This window comes from Crassostrea angulata, chromosome 5, assembly GCF_025612915.1.
Source record: "Crassostrea angulata isolate pt1a10 chromosome 5, ASM2561291v2, whole genome shotgun sequence".
NCBI classification, from domain to species: domain Eukaryota; kingdom Metazoa; phylum Mollusca; class Bivalvia; order Ostreida; family Ostreidae; genus Magallana; species Magallana angulata.
Genome location: NC_069115.1, coordinates 4,552,275 through 4,574,614, shown reverse-complemented (window position 1 = coordinate 4,574,614; position 22,340 = coordinate 4,552,275). Strand labels below are relative to the sequence as shown.

The 22,340-nt window shown below is 31.1% G+C and overlaps 1 protein-coding gene across 1 annotated transcript; it reads left to right on the top strand.

Moving 5' to 3' along the window:
- The first annotated feature begins 1,696 nt into the window (after positions 1–1,696).
- Positions 1,697–21,591, top strand: LOC128185693 (ribonuclease Oy-like). The gene is made up of 11 exons (XM_052855321.1): positions 1,697–1,783; positions 9,279–9,399; positions 14,232–14,309; positions 14,957–15,035; positions 15,315–15,355; positions 15,587–15,653; positions 17,728–17,795; positions 18,048–18,161; positions 18,341–18,389; positions 19,327–19,401; positions 20,667–21,591. Exons 3-11 carry the CDS (start codon positions 14,251–14,253, stop codon positions 21,048–21,050), a joined length of 936 nt encoding a protein of 311 aa, XP_052711281.1. The 5' UTR covers positions 1,697–1,783; positions 9,279–9,399; positions 14,232–14,250; the 3' UTR covers positions 21,051–21,591.
- The last annotated feature ends 749 nt before the right edge of the window (positions 21,592–22,340 follow it).

The window sequence follows — 22,340 nt, the reverse complement described above, 5'->3', positions numbered from 1 at the left end:
AAATCTTATGATTCTTAATTGAGATAATCAACTGACTTAGACTTAATTGTTTTTAAAGAACTGACTTGTTTATTGAATACTTAGTGATAACCCTTAACATGTATATCCCTTAATTAACCAACGATATTGGTTAATGGGATCCTAAATATCCTAAATATCTTAAGTCTTGTGTGTTTGGTCCTGTTTAAATCAGTAGTGGAGGACTTGCAATTATTTTGGTCAGGTCGACCATAAGTTGCTGTAGTATCGTCATTTTTCTTAGCGAAATATTTACCTATTTTGCAATTTCTGTATTGCACATGCCAGTTACGTTAGTCGATGCATTGGTATTTTTAATGTAAGTTTGGATGCTAATCAAATAAAGAATGTTATTTCATATACGAATAACAAATATCAATCACAAATGTGTCAATTGTGTAAACATGTGCATATATTCAAGCAGAATCCAACTCCGATGCATAACAATGCTTTCCAAAAAAAATCAAAAGCGCAATAAGTCATTTTACAGGTTCGCAGAACACTTAACATGCTATTTGCGGATGATATTACGCTGATGTCTGTACAAGAGATATATCTTTTAATTGTGCACTGCGATTTTTTAGGAAAACAAATTTACCGTCTTGATGAATAACTTACATAGTAAATGACACACACACACACACCCACCCACCCACCCACCCACACACACACACACACACACACACACACACACACATTAATTAAATCGACTCTTGTGAATAAAACAAATATTGATCATACAGTGATGTTCAGTGTAATGTAGTAACTCTTATTATTTAAGGTGACCCAGAGACTGACTACATAAAAAAACCATTCCTCTCGCGATTTAAGAACTGGAGAGATTGGCCTTGCTTTGGCCACTATGTGCGAGGGATTTGTATATTCGGGATTGGAGATCTTCCTCTTTTGGCAAGGAGACCAGAATTTTTCGCCAACAAGTTTTTCCTAGAAAACCAAACTTTTCCATTACAATGCATGGAGGAACTCCTCTTTAATCGAACGAGAGATGAATACTTACATCAACTGGACTTTGTCACTGATTATTATGAAAACTTGGAGTTTATAAAGAACGTTATATAAGAGATATGTCATTTGTTTTACGTACTGATAACCTTTTTTTATTTATATTTTTTACGATTTCCTTTTCTAATAAATTAAAGTTGCCTTCATTGCAACAACATTTGTTATGTAAATCATTATCTAAGGAGATAGTATAAGAAATGCAATAGGAAAAAAATGAATTAAAAATGTTGAAGTCTTAGAAGATGATACATTGTACTGTGCATGTTAGATTTATAATGATGAGAATGTTCTATTCTAACGAAAGAAATTATACAGTAATTTAGTTTTGACAATTATACTGTAATTTAGTTTTGAAACATCATGAGTAAAAGGAAGTTTTTAAAAATGTGATTCAGTTTTGCAAGGAATCAGTCTGTTTTGCAGGAAATCAGTCAGTTTTCCAGGGAATGCAGTGCAGGGCATATAAGTATTGATAACTAATAATAAATCTTAATAAATCTTGTAATTGACTTTGATTTGACATTTTATAACTAATTTTAAAAAAATGTGAGACTAAATATGAGAGAGAGAGAGAGAGAGAGAGAGAGAGAGAGAGAAAGTTTTGTCTCCTGTGTATCTTTTTTGATTACATGTATTTCGTACGAAAGATTTTATGTATGACTTGTCTGTTTATTGTTGAATACTGCGCCATTTTCACCACGGCTAGATTGCAATAGTTTTTGTAAGCCTTGGATTCGACAGTGTAAGTGCTTTGACTTTTATAATCATGCATATTTAATCTTGTAGTGATATGATTAACATCTGTCTTTATTGTCAACTATGCTTAATTTTGCATATTCTTGTTATCGATGGATTTTAGTTTACCATGTGCTTCAAGTATGGTGCGTCATTTTGTCAACAACTCTACATATTGAACTTGATAATTACATATATAGTGTCAGTTTGATAACGTCAATTGATTACTTTTTTACTCATTATTTTCTTGTCAATTATGATCCAGTTTACATTAATATATGGTGCCTTATTAGGGCCCCGCAAGGATTTGCGGGTGCCCTATAGTAATCACTCTGTCCGTCCGTCCTTCTGTCTGTCCGTCTGTCACTCTTCCGTCCACAAATTTTCTGGTTTTTTTCTAGTAACTTTTTTTTATGGTTGCCCAATCAAGTTCAAATATGGTATGGTAGTTCAAAAGGCGGAAATACATATTTTGATGCTAAGTTTGGTTCTCTATGTCTTCTGGTTGGAGCTGGGGTGGTGGGGTAGATTCCTTAACTATGCATAAGAATGAATGGGCAAAGAGAGATAACTGCTGAGAATGTTACCATTGTATCCTTGGAAGGCTGTGCAATATTTGTCCTTTGGGATTAATTAACCTTCCACAGGAAGAAAATCCTAAGCTTTATCTTTATCTGTCACATTGAGAATAATTACTGCACTGCCTGTGTCTGCAAATGAACTTTGTTTTGAAGTTAAGGTCAATTTTAAATGATGTGTAGTATTGTGTACATTCTTTGAAATATGGATTTAGAATATAAAATTCATACTTTATTTTGGTTAAAATACCGTACACAATGATTTATGATAATTTTATTGAATTCTAAAACCAAGATATATATTAATATATCCTTTTTCACTATTTTATTTTTTAATTATTTATTTTATTTTTTTCTGCCTTAATAATAATGCTGTTAATTTTTACAGGTAATCAGATAATAACCCCATTCTGTCATTTCTGAAAAAAAAATTTTTATTGTAAATTTAGAAAAAAAAGGACGAGAGAGCAGAACAATTAATCCCCTGGGATTAATTATCTTGCCTGCTGCAGCAAATTTAGAGGCTTATCTCTATCTGTCATATGAAGATTAATGAACACCTTTGTCTGCAACTGATGTTTGTTTTGAAGTTGAGGTCAACCCTGGGTGATACAATGTATTTGCTTTCACTGAGGGCTTGCATTTTATAAAACACCTGTTTAAATCTTTTTTAAATACACATTTAATTTAGTTTTTGGGAGTTGATTTTAATCAACTCTCCTATGCAATTACTCGGGCAAAACGAAAGTGAAACAGTGTTTGGACCTACGCACAAATCAAGCACAAAAACCGCTGACAACACTTAGTTCTTGAAAATAATTGATAAATTTGATGCTTTGTATTCTGAAGCATTGTTTTTCAGGAAAACATATTTATAAATACCATGAAAATAATAAAGATTTTAAATTGTACAAACAGTTTAGATATTTTTTAAAGTCGTATGTATTCCTACGCTAGAGTTCAATGTAGTCTCGTTCAACCAGACGCTTGGCTGTCTCCGTTAATATCCGACAAAACAGAGTCTCTCTTGCTTGTCAGAGAAAAACGGAGACAGTCGAGCGTTTGGTTGAACAAGACAAGAGTTCAATCTTGCCTGGATACATACAATTTCTCAGAAATATTTCGATTACTGATACTACTTGGCATGCAAAATCACATATCGTTGATTGGGAATAATTGATAATCGATAAAATCAACTCCTGTCAGTACTTCAGTACTTTGATTTTTATAAGACATGAGGTTATCCCTGTTTTATGCAGATACAAGGTTATTATTTAGAGTTTTTGGACATTCAGGAATTATCTTGAAATTTTAAAAATACAGTTGTTATTTATAATTTTCATATTTTTTTTTACTACCTTATATATTTTGCAGTTCTTTACATCTTATGCCGGGCATTTATTTTTCATCATTGTTAATATAAAGAGGATGGAATTCAAAGTTTTTTTCACTTCTCTATATTAATTGTCATAGCGGGGCCCTTCCTGACTGGTCAGTTTTCTAGTTCATTCTATGTGTAAGATTTGATGAATTGTTTTTCTAGGGAAGGCAATACATGTCATTTATGTTTGTATGCTTTTTACCGCATTGCTTTGATCTGTCTGCTGAATAAACTGTTTTCCTGAAAACCGACTTCTATTTGGGACAGAGCACACACACAGAGAGAGAGAGAGAGAGAAGGAGAGAGAGAGAGAGAGAAAGAAAGAGAGAAAGAGAGAGAGAGAGAGAGAGATTTTGCGCGTGTTGATTCTAATGACATTGGAGTTTTTTTCTGTTGTCACAAAACTATTAATACACAGCTTTATATAACATATTGTTCGGATAATCCTTATGTCTACCCTGATACATATCACCTAAACCGAAGAATGTTTGATTGTCTTGATTAGGTAAAATTGTTTCAATTTAGTTAAAAGATGTTCAAATAAAGATCATCCCTAAATGTTTTTATACGTATATACAAATACACTTTACCTATAGCAGAATAATTAAATTAATTTAGATATATTATTTCACACCAGGTTAACATCAAAATTAGATGAACAATTATATGCCTATTATGATTCGAATCTGGGCATTTGTTTGTCTTGTGACTCATTCTAGAATGTATTACAAATTTGCACAAATGAGTTGTTGTATCGACTCGTGAACCATCTACTTAACGTACTTCACCTAAAGAATGAGGTAATGACACAACTAGATATCACATGCATATCGTCAAGTACTCATCATAGAGCTGTTTTTTTTCCGTTTTCTGAAAACAGTGACACCTCCGTCGTTAATATCACATGCATCTTAGTTTCACTTCAAAGTAGAAGACAGACAAAATTACCAAAATTAATCATAAACATAAGGGTTATGCATTTTTTAAATTTAATAAATTTTAGACTGTCATCATGTTGTCTTAACATATATACGAGGGTTGTCCCAAAATAATGTAGACAGGACACATAATTTATAATCTGTTCACTGCAATTTCATTAGACTTCTTTCTTTGGCAAACAATGCTGAAAAGTTCAAATCTGTACTTTATTTATTTCTCGAGAAAATGAATAATTAGTAACATCAAGTTTTGTCAGGCGGCGCAATGTGCGACGTCGAAAATTTCCAGTTTTACGTTGTTGCTAAACCCTCCACATCGTTTACAATAACATTTACGTTTTATTTCCAAAAATGTCTTAGATTATATATTATCTTTGAACATGTACCCTGCGTGCACATTCAATAAATATTTCTAGTTTGTTTTTTTTTAAACATTTTCTAAGTACAAAGGATGTGTCGGCTCCAAACTTGCCCTGTAATACTTGTTGTCTGACGTCCGTCTTACCGAAATGTGTCGTTTAACATTTTGACGTCCATTGATATCGTTCGGGGTTTCTTTTTTCCACTTATTGTCTCATACTTGTTCAAATATTTTCAATGTTGTTTAACTACTTATTCACAAAACGCATATCTCATCGATTTTGTTAATTTCATTTAATTCCAAAACCGCTCAGGATTATTTTCATGGTCTTTACAAAATTGTATCAGTTACTGCTGCGCCGCCTTAAACGCTGACAACGTCATTTTATTACCAGATATCTTTTCAACTTGTCACAAAACGCGCTATGAAATATTTAAAAGTTTTGTTATAGCCAAAACATTTTCTGAGTAAATAATAGAACTATTATCAAATATCAGTGTATGTTTTATTTGAATTTTTTTCATTCGAAAAGAACTTTTCTGCCCAATTTTCAATTCATTAAGTAGATTTTAACTTTTTGTTTTTGACATTGCGCCGCATGTCGAATTTCTGATATAACATGCTTTCATTTAACTAATTTAATCTCAAGCAATATTCGATTTTAAAACATTATTTTAATGCAACTTTCTTGAAACCTTTGTGGCACAAATTTCATCTTCCTTTGTCTTCGATTAACTGAATAACGCCAATTGTCTACGCTATTTTGGGACAACCCTCGTATTACTGTATTTATTTTCATAAATATTTTTAATAGGATTTATATTTTTCCATTATGTTTTATGTTGAAATTGTATAAGAGGTTAAAAACTCCAGAAAGCAACCAAAATAAAAGAAACAATAAAGATAAAATCAGATTCCATCAAATGTTCATATAATGATAAGGAGACGTATAAATGGTAAGTGACGTGGCGTCAATATGACAGGGTGGCGTCTAAATGATAAAGTAAAGTCAACATGACATAATGGCGCCAGTATACGACGTAGACTTCTCTATGACAATATGGCGACTTCATGAAAATATGGTGTCTACATAAAGAGGCGCGATGTACATGACAAAGTATAGTCTACATGATACATTTGCGTCTATCTACAACAAATTGGCTTCTTATTGACAATGTGGCGGCTTTATAAAAAATTGCGTCCATATAAAACGAGGTGGTGTCTTAATGACGAGGTGGCGTCTACATGACAAGGCGGCATCTACATGACAAGCGTTTTACTGACAAGGTGGGTTTTATCTGACAAGGCGTAATCTACAAAACAAAGTGCCTCTGCATAGAGCATAGAGCATAATATGCTAGACAAAGTTTTCTTTTTGATATACATGAAACAAGTGGATTATTTTTCGACATGGACTAACTTGTATCATTTATTATACACCTTTTATATCTTATCCTAAAATTCTTTTTTTTAAATACAAAACTATAAAATGCATTGCTACTTTATTTGGAATTGCAATTAAATGAATGTGTAAAACGTCAATGGATCAATTTAACTGAAACGATATGACACCTGTTGAACATGATCTATTCCAAGGGTAAATAGTTTCGATCGGTTTAGAGGAGAGTTATTGTGAAATGTGGTGCGACAATATACGAGGAAAAGGTAATGCAATAAGTTTTTCTTTGAACCAGTGTTTAACAAACTTAGCGACATGGGCAGTACTAGTACATGTATCTAGAGATACGGTTTGTTAATCAGGACGGAGTAAAATTTACATTTGCGCAGCAATTGTTTCCATCTTTTGACAGAGCCTAGTGTAAGAGCGTCTATGTTACATAATTTACAAATAAATCCCGTGATTGTAAAACGGATCATGAAATGTCAATGAGGTAAAGTTGATGTATCCGTTCTTATTAGTCCCCTACCGGTTTCACCGGAGGGGACTATAGCTTTCCTCTGCGTCCGTCAGTCCGTCCGTCCGTCCGTCCGTCCGTCCGTCTGTCTGTCCGTCCGTCCGTCCGCCCGTCCGTCTGTCTGTCCCACTTCAGTTTTCCACTGTTTTTTTCTTTATGCGTTGGACGAATGATATGAAACTTGCTGAGCAGCTTCAAAATATCAAACTACAGATCAAGTTTACACTTTTGTAGCGTCTGGTTGACATATTTTCAAGAAAATTAATTTTTTATATTCCATTTTTTTAATGTTCGGGTTCGTTATCGGGCTCGGTGTGTGTCAAATAAACGAGGAAAGTGTGTTGTTAGTAATAATATCGTGCATTTATATTACTTGGACCATTCCTTTTATTGTTTCTAACAAACAAATAAGTTTTGTAAAATAGTATCAAGCATTGTGATGCAAATTTAATCGACAGGGTTTTTTGTATTATTACAATCGGGTTCGTTATCGGGTTGGTCTGTTGAGACGGTAAGAAATGATATTCTGCATAACAGTGCATTGTTTTCACAAATTTCTACAAACCGGTAGGGGACGTGTATTGCTTATGCAATACTCTCAGAATGCTTGTTTCATATACAGAACCTGCACAATGATGTAAGGATGCGATTAACAATAACCAGTAAAAACCTGTATCGTCCGGGTTTTTTTTAGACAGCGTGATAAATTATGGATAAAGTATGGTTCGATGGCTTCAGAACAAATATAATTTATAACTCATATGTTTTAATAGGAGCGGAAAACCATAAATATTTTAAAATCTTGGTGGAAAATGGGGGGGGGGGGGGGGGGGGTTGCTCAGTTTTACGGTTTTATCAGCTAGGACCAAAGTTATTTTTTATTTTGTATAATACAGTTTGGATATGTAAATACTTTTTATGAAGTGTAAGATCATGTCTCTTTGGTACAATTTAATTTTTCCCAACGTTTGCCAAAAAAAGGAAAGAAAAGAAAAACCATATCCTTAAATATGAGGGTATACATGTGAACTTGAAATAAAAGATACAACAAGTCCGAGTCATCTGTTTCATAAGTAGATGTTTTATTAGAAAAAAACATTAATGGTAACCTAACAACAAAACTTAATGATTTCAATTTTTCTAAAGTCAATTTTCCTCACGTGTGTAGCAATATTCCTTCATACCTTCATATGGAGTTGTTGTCTCTCAGTTGATTCGATACGCAAGGACATGCACTAAATATGAATAACTTTTAAAACGAGGCAAGCAACTGACACACAAATTGATAAAATAAAATCATCAACATTCTCGATTGAAGTCATCATTTCGTATATTCTACGGTCGATACAATGTCCTTGTAATCAAATACATTCTTATGCTAGGTCGAATGCTGACTGACGTTTTTCATACTTATTATTAGGCCATTATAAATCACCGATTTGTCTTCGGATGTTTCCAGTATGACCGGTCAGCCGAGATTGCCCCCTCCTCCATGACACCTGATCTTATCTCAATTTTTTAAGAGGTCCGTGTTTGCTCTGCTTTTGTTTTGTATCTTTCCTTTGGACCTTGATTTTGGAACATTGTTCTTTATGACCACATTTCATGTTTAAGAAAGTACTAAACCAGAAGTAGCTATTCAATTTTGATAAACCAAGGTTGTTTTTTTGTTAACAAAATACATTACTCCGAATAAATGTTTAGTAAAATCTTTATGTAAACAATATATTTTTTGAGAAATTTCCAAAAATATGAATTTTTGCTAATTATTTTGAAGGTTGAATGAAGAATACATGATTTTTTTTAAACATTTTCTGTAAAAAATCAATAAGACTTTTTATAATAAGTCTTTTTTAATAAGACTATCAGTAGATTTTTTAAATCATAACCTAACATGATGTATTTGTTTGCATAAATAAATATATTATGAGATCATGCTTCATTGTCTTAACATTTTGATGTTAACTTTTTAGACCAATTGTGAGCTGAAGTTTACTGTAGGAAAATGAACGCGCAGAGATAAATATGTTGGCCTTTTTAGTAAGTTTATAAGCTGTTTGAACTGTTCAAATTGAAAAAAAAAAGGATTGCTTTGACAGAAATCAAAATAAAGGCTGGGTCTACCTTAAAAACTTGAGAGGGAAACTACATATTCATGTAGGCGTTGTTTTGTTTTAAGTGTGTATAATATGCAAACTTTCTAATGTTTATTACTTGTAACAAGTGTATTGTGTCTCATGGTTTTTTCCCCCCACGTCCTCAAATAAAATGAAATCATTATGTACTTTCGATGTCGGAACAGTCAATTATTAATCACTTATGTTTTAGTTTTACTGGTATATATAAAGACAAGAATATCCTACCAATATCAGTGACTGTTACTTGTGATAATATTGGAAAGATCTTAAAACTTCTGGAAGAAAAATATCATCGTAAATTCTAAATCAAGGTACGATCATTGTAAATATATACATTGCTTTGGTGTGCATGTCAATTTCTATGAATCCTTTTATAAGAACGGCATTATTGATCAAAATACCAATACTAGAGGGTACGTTCAAATACCATATGATACCTTTACAACATTGAATCTTGAATTCAATTCTACCAATTTTCTTTTTCATGAAACGACAAAGGCAGATAGAAAAGGCAAATAGAATTGCTATTTTGTGGCAAATTACTTCTTGTATACATAATAATTATATTATTCGCTTTAAATATTGGTACTACTATAAAACGGTAAATGTCAAAATGCTACTAACCGGTATCTTTAATGATCAAAATTAGAGACAAAATATGTTCCTCCATTTATTTGTTTGCTTTGAAACATGCATAAATTATTGGGATAATTCTGCTTCTTGTTTCATTTATGACCCACAGTTTCGTTTTTTTAATTGAAAAAAAAACCCATATTGCCATAGTACATGCGAATCTCAAAAACAAAACATAATCTTTATCAAACATAGCGGGATCTCATACGAACACTTTGATATGTTCCTTTGAAAAATTTAATACGTGGATGATTTTATGGCATTAACCTTTTTACTGATTTTTAGGAGCTTCAGATCATATGTTTTATATCGATTTCCCGATAAGGACGTCATTGCAGTTTACTTTCAGAAAACTGTTTGATAGATGGTATCCACTTCAAATTTAAACAAACATGTGATAAAGTGTCATAGATGTATACTAAAAATAATTTTCATAAAAAAACATACACTTATTCTATAATGAATAATTACCATTTTTATTCATCAAAAATTAAGCTGACGTTACATCTATCACTCACAAATCGAAATGTATCTATCACTTACAATTTGTAAAGTAAAATTTGAAGAATGTAAACCTTAAGGTAGCTCGCGGGTCTACTGTTTGTGAGACAACCTACCCTGAAAAATTCTCTGTTGAATCAGTTGGTTTCAAAGGTTTATTCCTGATTATTTTAATTAGATTCGCCAGCCTAAATATCATGATATCGTATCATACCAATGTCGATTAACAGAAGTGACGCCATTTCAATGTAATATATAAGGAATAAGGAATCATTCTTTAAGTATCATGAGGTGATAATTTTGGTCGGGGAGTGATCAAATCCAATAAAGCCCAACGGGCTTTGATGTATTTGATCACGCCCCGACCAAAATATTCACCTCATAATATTCAAAGAATGATTCCTTATATCTTGTATTTATATAATTTAAACCATCGTACGATTAAATATAAAAAATGTAAATAAGCAAACCCCGCTGATGCCTCAATTTGGCTTCATTTGAAGTTATGAGTTTTATAGTACAAAATCGATACGTAGTTTTATCACAGGTTAAGACAATAACAATGTAAATATATAGCAATATTTTACATTTTTGCCGGTAACCGCGTTCCAAAACCATACTTATAACTTTAAAACAAACCAGACGAATTTCCTTCTACTCAGCACAATGATTATGAAGATGATTTGTGTTCGCAGTCAATTTTTCTCAAAAAAGCTTAAAAGATTTGAAATTTTCATAAAACGTTATATCTTTATCGCGACAGTACACTTAATAAGTTCCGTGCATCTGTTTGCCGAACAAATAGATGTGCATTGTACAACAAGAAAATCAAATTGAAGCATGCAATTAGCAAATTACAATTTGTTGGTTTCATTTAAATTTTAAAGCTGCCGCTGAATGACTATATATAGAGTAAAACAAATGTATTTCATTGGAATTAAATGTTATATTTTAATTTAATTGTGAAAAAAGTTAAATTCAAATTTTATTTAAAGAATATATTTTAAATCGTATTCAATCATTTACTAATAAATTTTAATCTTCAGCAAATAGAATCAAATTTTTAATTGCAAGAATAGTGTTTCATACACGATTTCAATTCAAATATCGTCTAATTATTATTAAAAATAACAAAAAGCCTACTAATCAGTCGTATTTACATTCCAAATTATTGATACTTGCGTCCTTTTTTTTCAGAAAGAAATCTTCCTTTTAACTTCATTGCAAAAAAGGTTTTGAAGGATTCTATTATGACGCAATTTTATTCAAAAGATGACATAATTTTTATATTCCACAAAAACAATTTTAATTGTATTTATTTTTTCAGAAATTGAAAACCCCCAGTATTTTAGTTCAAAGTTAGATTTGCATTCTGAAACGTTATGATATATCATTATTCGTTGAATATCCTTTATTTGAATGACATCAAAGTAAATGTTTGTGTATACAAAATAATATTTTTTTTTATTTCAATATAAATAACGTTACTGCTAATGTTGGTAATGTAACTGTCCTTGTACACACGATGCACTTTTAATGTCAAATTCTATTGTGACGTCAGCAAACCCGCAAGCCACGTTAAATTAACGTCTATATACAGCTTGTTTACTGCACGCTTGCTCCGAACCCTGCATTGAAAGTCAGGGGTAGTGCTTGGATTATGAATTTCAACGTACAACCTATTGGATGTATCATTAAAATTCATTGTCAACAAAAAGGCAGAAAACACCCCTGCTTTTAGATTCTTTATTGAGGCCACTGTTTGATAACCAATTCCAACTAATAATTATCGTTCATTAAAGAGACAGTACAGCTGAAAACGCATGTTTGAATAACTTCAGATTTACCTAATGTATCGTTAGGAAATAAGAAATAACGTTGATTGTAATAGTTGAAATACATGAAAATCCCATTCACATACTTAACGTAACGTAATTATGAACTTCCAGAAATTCAAGGGTCGTACAACCCGGAATAATCTTATATCGTTTATTTGTACCATGTGGACTTTGATTGACAGTAATTGACACGTGCTGAAAACTACAAGATCTTCGTCCCACTGCGGTCATCATGGTAAACGAGGTTAAAGCGATTCTCTAAATGAAACACATCCTTACTTACTCGATAATTTATAAATGGTTTACCAATTTAGGTTCATTTTAAAATGAATAGACATAAATATGTCAAATAAACCCTCAGGGAGCCTCATTTATAAAAATAAATTTAGGTTGTAGCAACTCCTATGATAAACACGAAAAATTCATGCTTACAAAATTAAAATTGTGGTTATTTTAAAAACTTTGAACAGTTATTACCTATGAGAAGTAAAAAAGACATATTGTTATCAACAAACCCGTCCAAGAGATTCATGTGTTTTGTTTACAGTAAATACGCATGCGTAATAGTATAGAAGGCTGAACCCCGAACACGTTGCGATGTAAATATGTAATAGGTTATACGTAATTATCAATTTAAAAGAAATAATTAGATTTATTGCATGGAGAACTTTGTAATTATCTGAAAGTTTATACATTCATGAGTAGTACAAAAATACCGAACCCGATCGGAAATTTTTTTTAAGTCAGTTGTTTGATAAGATGCGCCGTACTGTCTCTTTAAGTCTGTTGGTTTTTGCTCACTCGTTTGTTTTATGTTTGGTTTTTTTTCTAGATAGTCACAACCTAATTCCTATATTCGTTATTATAATTTTGCAAATTTTAATGAAGCATGGTTTTGCTTAATTGTAGTTAGAATCTTTAGATGCGATTATTACACACACACACAAAAACATTTTTGAGATCATTTTGATTTTGAACACTGTTCGTTATCACCACATATCACCATTTTTGCCTTGCTCAGTAGCTGTATCTATATCATCACGATCTCAATGTGTTTGATCTTAGCTAAATGTATATAGCCACTTGTAACTGCAGTAATGAAAAATATAAATAAATTAAGAGTATCTAAACTTTCTGATTGCAATGATTTCTCTTAAAAAGAATATGAAACTTACGTCTCTCACGTAGCTTTATTAATTTATTTAAAATGGTCATGTCAAATGATATCTGACAGTTAGAATTTACGATAGACACTTGAGCATACATTTTAAAGTGTCAAATTTTGTTTCGTTAGGACATATATATATATATATTTGTAATAGTATTGGTACTAAGTCACATTTGTCAAAGCCGGAGATAATTATTCATGCAACTGAAAAGTGTTTAAGTATTGATAAAGCAATAAGCAAAATCAAGTGATGCCTGTTACCTCTAGGTATGTTTCTAAAGTTGTTTATACGATATTACATTGGTTTAAACGTCGTATCAAGAACCAATAAATACGAAATAGAGCTTCGACTTGTATATCTTAAAATAGTTTTCACCAACAGAGGTAAACTTACAGTGTGGTTTTTCTATGTTATCGAAAACACAGATATCATACATTTACAAAGTATGTTTCACAAATTAAATTTTAAAAAAAATATTTATTTATTTATGGATTTATTTGCTTTTGCTTTTCACATTTGTGTATCTGACAAGAATCTAAGATTGCATGTTTATATTTAAACAAGTGCAGATTTTTTGGTCGAATGTGCATTTCCTATACTTTTCAGGAACATGGCATTTCGAAAGCTCATGTATATTACTAAATATTAGATTTCGACGTTTATTCAATCCTCCAACTTTCATCAGAAAACAAATTTTGCCTCAGATAATCCATCGTTTAGTGGGTATAAGGCTACCGACCTGCAGAATACAAGTTTGAATACAACAGTAGAACTCTGTCATATGCATTAATATTATAACTTAAATTTCCTTTATTCAAAATTTTCCAATTTTACATAATGGTCATAATGCATAATCGTAACAATATTAAAACCTTTTGAAATGAATCAATTTAAAAGATTTTTAAAACAAATTCCTATGCATATATAAAGAAAAACCCCTCCCCCCATCCTTTCCAAAAAATATGCTTTTGAAATATAAATTAATATTCATTTGTTTGGCAGACTTTGCTGTTTACAAGGGATGGACTTACCTTTTTCACTTAGACTACTGTTTTCAGTCCTTTTTCTGCTAGAATGTAGGTAAGTATTATTTACTCTATGATCATGTGAAGTTTTCACTGGCAATGTACTTGGATATAATTGTTTTTTTTTTAATGTATTCGGGGGTACTAGAGTCATTTCTTGCATATCTTTTACAAGTTTATGTTATGAGATTTGCATTCTATGCTATGGGAAATTGAAATGAAGGGCTTAATGATATGGTATGCTATTAAATTTGAACTAAACGCCTCCATACACAGAAGAGTTCCACAAATTTTGAAGTAAAATGATAGAAAGCCAAAGTTTACCACAAATCTGCAATGTGAACATTTATTTTTTCAAATAAAAACCTCTTAAACCGAGTTAAAATAATGTTGTATATATGGTATGGTATGTTATGTCATGTAATGACGAATGAGATTCTATGAGATTGAATGCTATGATATGAGATTCCAATGCTATGACATTTCAATGCTAGGCTATGCTATGGTGTATGTTGTTAAAAGATATGCTTATACTGACTGTAGTATTATATAAAATAGTGTACAAAATAGTAAAACACGAGAGAATAGTCACAATTTTCTTAAAAAAGAAAATAAAATAAAAGCGGGTTTTGATTTCCGTTGTTTTCTACTTAGTGGTAACATTCTCATAGTGTTATGTTCATTTCTCTTACTTCAACCAAGCCACGTAGAAGCAGCATCATTTGATTATTTTACACTGGCATTTCAATGGCCTATTACCTACTGCAGCGATAAAAACACGGTATGTTAATAAAAATTTATAATATTACATTTAATTAATTACAATTTTGCATGGTTGTTTATTTATCAACTTGTAAAAAACTATTTTTTTTTCTAACAATGTAAACCGTTCCAATTCCTTGTATGTATGATTAAGATTTTTTTTCATCATGGATTGTTTAGAACATATTCTATCGTAATAGAGCAATGGGATTGAATGTAAGTTCTAAAGTTATTAGGCTCTCTCAATCACGGATTTATTCGAAAAAAAAAATGATATTATTGATATTAATGCTTTCAGAATTGTTACCAGAAGCATATTTGGACAATCCATGGATTATGGTATGTAAGCATTTTCCATGTTGACTACTAGTATATCATCATCAGAACCTACCGTACCTGCTATTAAAAAATGACGAGTTGTTTCATTAAACGTTTGGCACATAACCTTATAATTAAATGATGATAATGAATATAGTTTAATGAAATAAAATTAAAATTAAAATAATAAAATTTGATGACCTGTTAATTTTTTGCAATATCACGTATATTAAATCTTACGAAAACATGCAGGCCCTCAAACAAAAATAGAAGAAATCCGGATTACTGCAACAACACATTTGATGGGTCACAGATAACGGTATTTTTGTATTTTCTGCATCATTTCATTCAAACCGTTAAAAATAAATGAGTAATAAAAATACTGCTACTACAACCACTACTACAACTGCTTTAACTTATGCTGATACAACTTCGACTCAGTGTACTTTTTATTCTACCTTTTCTATAACTGCTACTTACATCATATAACAACCACATGTATTTCACAATACTGTAACTTCCTAATTAAACGCGTGGAATTATATTCCGCGTAAAATCGCGAAAAGCTCATCTCCCAAACATTAACATCTTGCTTTTAGTTTTTGGACAAATGTGAACTACATGAAACAATGATAACATTTCAGCATTCGCGATTTTATGTTCTCGCGCGTTGATGGAAAACCACTGAATCGCGGGATTAAGTACTTGCGTAAAATAAGGAATATACAGTACTACACCTACTATTACTCCAACTAATACTTCTTCTTCTTTACTTCCACTACTACTACTACTACAGTCAGCTCAAGCATATCTTTTACAACATACACCATAGCATAGCATAGCATTGAAATCTCATAGCATAGCATTGAAATCTCATAGCATATCATTGGAATCTCATACCATAGCATACAATCTCATAGAATCGCATCCGCCATACCATACCATAGCATACCATAGCATAGCATACAACATTCTTTTAACTCGGTTTTAAATGCTTTTATCTGAAAAAACAAATGTTTACATAATTGATTTGTGGTAAACTTTGGCTTCTTATTATTTTACTTCGAAATGTGTGGAACTCTTCTGTGTATGGAGGCGTTTTTGTTCAAATCTCATAGCATACGATAGCATAGCATAGCATACCATATCATTAAGCCCTTCATATCAATTTCCCATAGTATAGCATACAAATCTCATAGCATAGCATACAAATCTCATAGCATATCATTAAAATCGCATACCATAGCATAGCATACATTTGTAAAAGATATGCATGAAATGACTGTATTACTACTACTACTATTTTTTTTCTAATATTACTACTACTTATGCTACAACTATTACAACCACTAATGCTACTACTACTACTACTACTACTACATGTTCTACTACTACTACTACTACTACTACTACTACTACTACTACTCATACTACTACTTCTACTACTACTACTACTACTACTACTACTACTACTACCACTACTACTACTACTACTACTACTACTACTACTACTACTACTACTACATGTACTATTACTATTACTACTAATACTACTACTACTACTACTACTACTACTACTACTACTACTACTACTACTACATGTACTACTACTACTACTACTACTACTACTACTACTACTACTACTACATGTACTACTACTACTACTACTCATACTACTACTTCTACTACTACTACTACTACTACTACTACTACTACTACTACTACATGTACTACTACTACTACTACTACTACTACTACTACTACTACTACTACATGTACTACTACTACTACCACTACTACTACTACATGTACTACTACTACTACTACTACTACTCATACTACTACTTCTACAACTACTACTACTACTATTACTACATGTACTACTACTACTACTACTACTACTACTACTACTACTACTACTACTACATATACTACTACTACTACTACTCATACTACTACTTCTTCTACTACTACTACTACTACTCATACTACTACTACTACTACTACTACTACTACTACTACATGTACTACTACTACTACTACTACTACTACATGTACTACTACTACTACTACTACTACTCATACTACTACTTCTACAACTACTACTACTACTACTACTACTACTACATGTACTACTACTACTACTACTACTACTACTACTACTACTACTACTATTTCTTTTTTACTACTACTACTACTACTACTTCTACTACAACTATTACTACTACTAATGATACTTTTTCTTCTTTTGTACTTCTACTACTACTATTACTGCTAACACTTCTACTAACACTATTTCAATTTTGAATGCTGCTTTTTACAAATATGGTTGAAAACTCTTCAATTTGTAAATGCGAAAACTATTTGATACATTTGTCACCCTGTTTTTGTAGACGATTGAGAAATCATTGGACGAGTTTTGGCCAAACCTGGACTTAACTAAAAAAAATATTGATTTCTGGTAAAAAACAGTCATATTAACATAACTGTACATTTAATTTTAATTACCTTTAATCCATTATACCTATTCTAAACAATCAAAAATAAGTTTAAAACGTCTAGTACAATATCAATAATAAAATCATTTTTAAATAAATCTTCAAAAACTATTAGTTCGTACGTGTATAAGAAAGATGAAAGACATTTTTTTAATAGAACACACATACCATTTCTGTAACATATCTATTATAAATATTCTTGTACATATTGAAAGGTCTTACGAGTGGAGAAAGCATGGCTCATGTGCATATAGTGTTGCAGAAGTGAACACCATTTTGAAATATTTTAAGAAAGTCTTACAATTGGCTGAACAGTATAACGTAACCGGGTAACTTTTTATATGATTACACCTTCTTATTTGTAAAACTCTTTATTTGATAAGAAAAGTTTTTGAAAAATCTCAAATACAATTTTATGATACAAACATATTTTAAAAGAAGGCAACTGCTTCTGCATGCATCACAAATTTCCTTGGATACAAAGATATCTTTCTGTTTTTACTTATAGTATCCTTTCGAAGGAAAAAATAACAGAAAACAACTTCAACACATATACAGCAAGTTCATTTTATGATATTACTATAATTGTTAAACTTTTTGGCAAGTTTATTTTAGGAATGAATTCAATATTGATAAGTTTTATACGATATAAAATGTTTGGTGCAGTTTACGCTTTATAAACCGCGAAGCTGTTAATTAAAAAGCGTAAACTGTTCCAAACCATTTTATATCGTAAAAAACTCATAAATATTGAATTCATTCTTTATAAATTAATTTTTTTTGCTATCAATTGTTGATAAAAACAGCCATATGATCTATAAAATGACATCAATCTGTACAAAATTCAAACGTAACGTCTGGAGGATTGATACGTTTTTGACGTTAGTCTTACTATGATGTAAGCAACATTTTTTATACGATATAAAATAAATTTTTCAACCAATCAGAAAGCGTGTTACAACCAGAATTAAATTATTTAATGATATTACTAAAGTTTGTAAACTTTTTGTACCATACAATTTTTGCATGTCTTTGTTTCATCAATAAATGAAAAGTTCTCCTGTTTTGTAAGTATCCCAACAATTGATGACAAGCAAGTCAGCCCAAGCCAAACAGTTCTTACAGCCTTTTTTTGGGGGGAACAACAAATTGAGTGAAATTGAGTATTCGGTTCATTGAAAAAATTAATCTTATCATAAAATCAGATCAACTATACGTGTTATCTCTGTCTTAGTTCCAGGTGGTTAAAAGTAGTGAAAATTAAAAAAAATATATATGTATAAGGAGATTTTGTATCTGATAAAACAACCAATAAAATGTCGTTGAGATTCATGTTAAAACATCCAAAAATAAAGATCAATTGCTTAAGCCTGTTTTATTTAATTCGTTATTACATGTATATCCTGTGCATATGTCTGACTGTGCCATTGTTTATGGAGTAAATACATCACTTTGTGATACTATTTGTTGACTTTTTAGTCGTGTTTTCTATAGATTAATAAAGTTCAGTCAGCCATGAAACTGAAAACCGGACATAAATCGTACATAACTTGGATCAAAAACAGATGTGTAAGTATTGATAAAAATATGCATTAAGAATAAAGTACACTTAACAAAACTTCTGAGTGCTCAACCTAAAAAATAGAATAACTTTAAAAATACAAAATAAAATAATGAAATTTTAAATATTTATATCTGATAACTAATATGTCCTCTAATTATTGACACAGATAAATAAGACAATACCGATCGAAATCTATTACTGGTGACGAAATGACTACATACCACATAGGTAATTTTCTGCGCGTGCTTATTATAATTGGCAACTTAAAGTGATAGTTTAAAAAAAAAACCCATTTAACATGGCCAAACTAAGCATTAAGTAAACAGCCAGAATCCTTGGAATACTGGTTTCCGGATTGTTACTATGAAAGATTGTTCTCCCTTTAAAATTGCTGTTTATTTTGTCCTCGACATTGTTTTAAATATTTAGCAATCCAAAGAAAGCGTTATCTAAATAGATATTTTCTCTTCTAAATATGTAAAGTCATTTCTATCAGCAACGTGATTTGAGCGAACTTCAACAAAACTGGAAGTGTTTGTGATATTGAGCAAAAGTCAAGGCTTCGGGTCGCTACCAGAGGCCAAGAACAATGCATCGTTCTTAACTACTTAAAGGGGCATGGTCACGATTTTGGTCAAAAATTATTATTCCGATTTTAATATTTACAATGCTTCAGAAAGGCAACAGAATTTTGAGTTTCATTTGTTGAGTTAGAAGCGAGTTACAGAGCTTGAAATTCTTCGCTATGTAAACAAAGCCCTTGTTTATATTTTGAACGTTGAAGTAAATATTTCAGTGTTAAACCTTAAACGAATGTGTTAAACGTAAAGAACTGTTTATCTATGCTTAAAATAAATAAAAAGACAAATAAGCTGGAAAAAGATTTTTTACTGGTATATTAAACCTATGTAAACAAAAAGAGGGCACGAGCCTTGTTTACATGACAAAGAATTATGAGCCCTGTATCTTGCTTATAACTCTACAAATAACTCTCAAATTAAATTTGCTCATTAGAAATGCATTTCTAAAGCATTGTAAATAATAAAAACATAAAAACAAAATTTGACCAAAATCGTGACAATGCCCCCTTTAAATATAAGTGAAAATCAGTCATCCTGACGACAAGACAAATAAGTGTCTTTATTTCATATAGTTAATACAGTATACTAGATAAACACTCGGAACTTTGGTTTTGTGTATATATGAAACATATTCAAAACTCATTGTTATAGAAACATAATGAAATCAAAAAAATTACTTTACATCGTAGACTCCATTGCTGTCTGAAATACGGATCTGCTTCAGCAAAACGTTTGATGTTATCGACTGTCCATTGCCAGCTCAATCAATTGAAATTAAAGTTAAATACCCAGCTGCATGTACAAAAAATCTTAAATCATCAAAAGAAGGTGAATACCCAACTACAAATACACAAAATTTTAAAGAATCACCTAGTAGTTGTGGACATTGTATAAAGCCAAAACCTCCCGACAATACCACGGCGGTTGAAGTCGAAGTAACTTCCCTCTCCGTCTTCCTGCTTATAGCTTTTGGTTTTGTCCTTTATGTGTTCGTCCAAAAATGCAAACGCTCATCGTATGAACAAATCTCTGACACAATGAGAAGTGATGAAAATCAGCTGCACCCACTTTAAGTTTTGTTTTAATATTACATTTTACATTGCGATTGTGTTGTAAATGTTAATGATACTATCATAATATAATGACTTTGTATGACTTTTATGACTTATGTTAACCTCGTTCCTATCTCGACGTTATTTTTGTAAACTGAATAATAATTATCAAGCATTTTTCCAAGTTTTATAATTCTTATTTACTATATTGTATTTTAAATACATTTTGTTGTACAAGTATGTTTGTTACTTACTGATGATAATAGGGCTTTCATTGCACAAAATGTATGTTTATTGATATGACCAAGTTTCCTATAAATGCATTTCTACACATTCGAGACCTTTTTATATGTAAATGTATAGATTTAGATGTACAGAATACAAGGACTGACAGAAGTAAAATATCAAAACTAGAATTAGAACATAAACATTAATCATGTATTCAATTGATTTAGCTTTTGCATTATTTCCACTTTATTAATGTCATGACAATATGTCAAATCTAACTTGAAAATATTTGTTGTAATAATGATGTTCTTAATAAATTATTTTACACATTAAATTATACATGTATGTGTTATAACTTTACTTACTTAAACTTACTAATAAAGATCAACAATTAAGTTGTATCTTTGACAAAAACAAGTTTGAACAATATTATTATACACGCACTTTCTAAAGAAAGTTCGGGTATATTGTTGTTTTCCTGTTCCGTTCGTCCGTCTGTCACGTTTTACTTTCTCAAACTGCTTTTACATCTTACAAACCAGCAAAATGATCCTGTGGAGTATAATTTGGGTTGGCATTTTGTTTTGTAAAAAGGTTTATAAAACTCTCTGATAGTCCTTGGAATAAATTGATTGGTAAAAAATGACGTTTTTTTCACCAAAAACCTTCTTCCTCGAACACCTTTATTTTCAACGATAGTCAAATTATCTCTTGGAATATGTTTTCAAATGAACCGTATAATCTAATGCGCAATAAAGGTTCGGAAATTTCAATTTTGTCCTGGAAGTCATTTGGTAGCTGAAAAACGACTTCTTTTAGTAGCATAAAATTGACGTTTATCACTCCTAAAAAAGCTAGATCCCAGAACTCCTCTTAAAACAACTGAAGTAGGTATATCATCATTTTGGATATGATTGGGTATGTCCTATAGATGCGCAATAAGGTTTTAAAATATTAAATTTCATCCAGAAACTCAAATAGTACATGTAGCAGAAAAATGACGTTTATTATTCCAAAAAATCCTAAATCCCAGGACTCCTCCTATACTTAATGAATAGACATATCATACCTTGGTAAATGATA

Coding starts and splice junctions, on each gene's coding strand:
- LOC128185693 (XM_052855321.1), top strand. CDS start 14,251: ATGGACTTACCTTTTTCACTTAGACTACTGTTTTCAGTCCTTTTTCTG. Junction 14,310..14,956: donor CTTTTTCTGCTAGAATGTAG/GTAAGTATTATT, acceptor ACTTCAACCAAG/CCACGTAGAAGCAGCATCAT. Junction 18,390..19,326: donor ACAACTTCAACACATATACA/GCAAGTTCATTT, acceptor TGTTTTCTATAG/ATTAATAAAGTTCAGTCAGC.